The sequence below is a fragment of the Pygoscelis adeliae genome, unplaced genomic scaffold, assembly GCF_000699105.1.
Source record: "Pygoscelis adeliae isolate BGI_AS28 unplaced genomic scaffold, ASM69910v1 Scaffold298, whole genome shotgun sequence".
Taxonomy (NCBI): domain Eukaryota; kingdom Metazoa; phylum Chordata; class Aves; order Sphenisciformes; family Spheniscidae; genus Pygoscelis; species Pygoscelis adeliae.
In genome coordinates, this window is record NW_008825303.1 from 3,959,290 (window position 1) to 3,959,991 (window position 702).

Sequence of the window (702 nt, forward strand, 5' to 3'; positions counted from 1 at the left end):
TTGGCCCCCCCTCGGTCCCCTTGACACGAGGGAGCGCTCCCACAGCCCCTGCCTGTGCGTTTGAAAGCTGCGAGGACTGCCAGCCTCACCTCTGCCCCTGCGCGCAGACGTCCGGCGGCTTCTTTTGGCTTTGACCGGTGCATCAGGCTCGGACGAGGCCGGAGCAGCGGTCGCTTTCCTCCTCCCGCGAGCACGTCCCTTCCTCGGCCCATCAGCCACCTCCTCCTCCTCCTCCTCCTTGGCCAACTTCGGGGGTTTCGCTGCAGCCCTGGAGCACCGTTTTGAGGCGCGCATGGTGACCTAGGTGGACATCAGAGCCAGAGCTTGGCAGCAGAAGCGTGCTTGGACCGCCAGATGATGCGAAACTCCACGTAGGAGCCCCACCGTGAATTCGGGAGCAGCCTGAGCAAGGCACGGGGAACAGGACAGCCTCTAGACCCAGCAGGAGCCACAACCACAAAGCTTCTTACCTTGGGGGTCAGAGCCTCGGGATCTGCCTTCAGCTGAGCGCGCTTCTTGCGGGACCTCTGCCCTGTGTGAGAAGACATGCCCAGGTTAGGCAGGGTGAGGGGGGGAGATTGGCCAGAGAGCGCCTGTGCCTCAGGGGACACGCTGCAGCCCAGTGACCTTTCAGGGACGCTGTCACGGGTGATGTGTGAGCTGAGCACTAGGGAATTGGCATCGGGGTGGAGGGAGTGGCTT

The 702-nt window shown here is 63.7% G+C and overlaps 1 protein-coding gene across 1 annotated transcript in view; it reads right to left on the reverse strand.

Moving 5' to 3' along the window:
- LOC103922049 overlaps positions 1–702 on the reverse strand; it is a 12,841-nt gene that overhangs the window by 434 nt on the left and 11,705 nt on the right. The window contains exons 10-11 of the mRNA XM_009330120.1: positions 471–532; positions 90–300 (exon numbers count right to left, since the gene is read on the reverse strand). Coding sequence (XP_009328395.1) covers positions 90–300; positions 471–532 — 273 coding nt within the window. The remainder of the gene's footprint in view (positions 1–89; positions 301–470; positions 533–702) is intronic.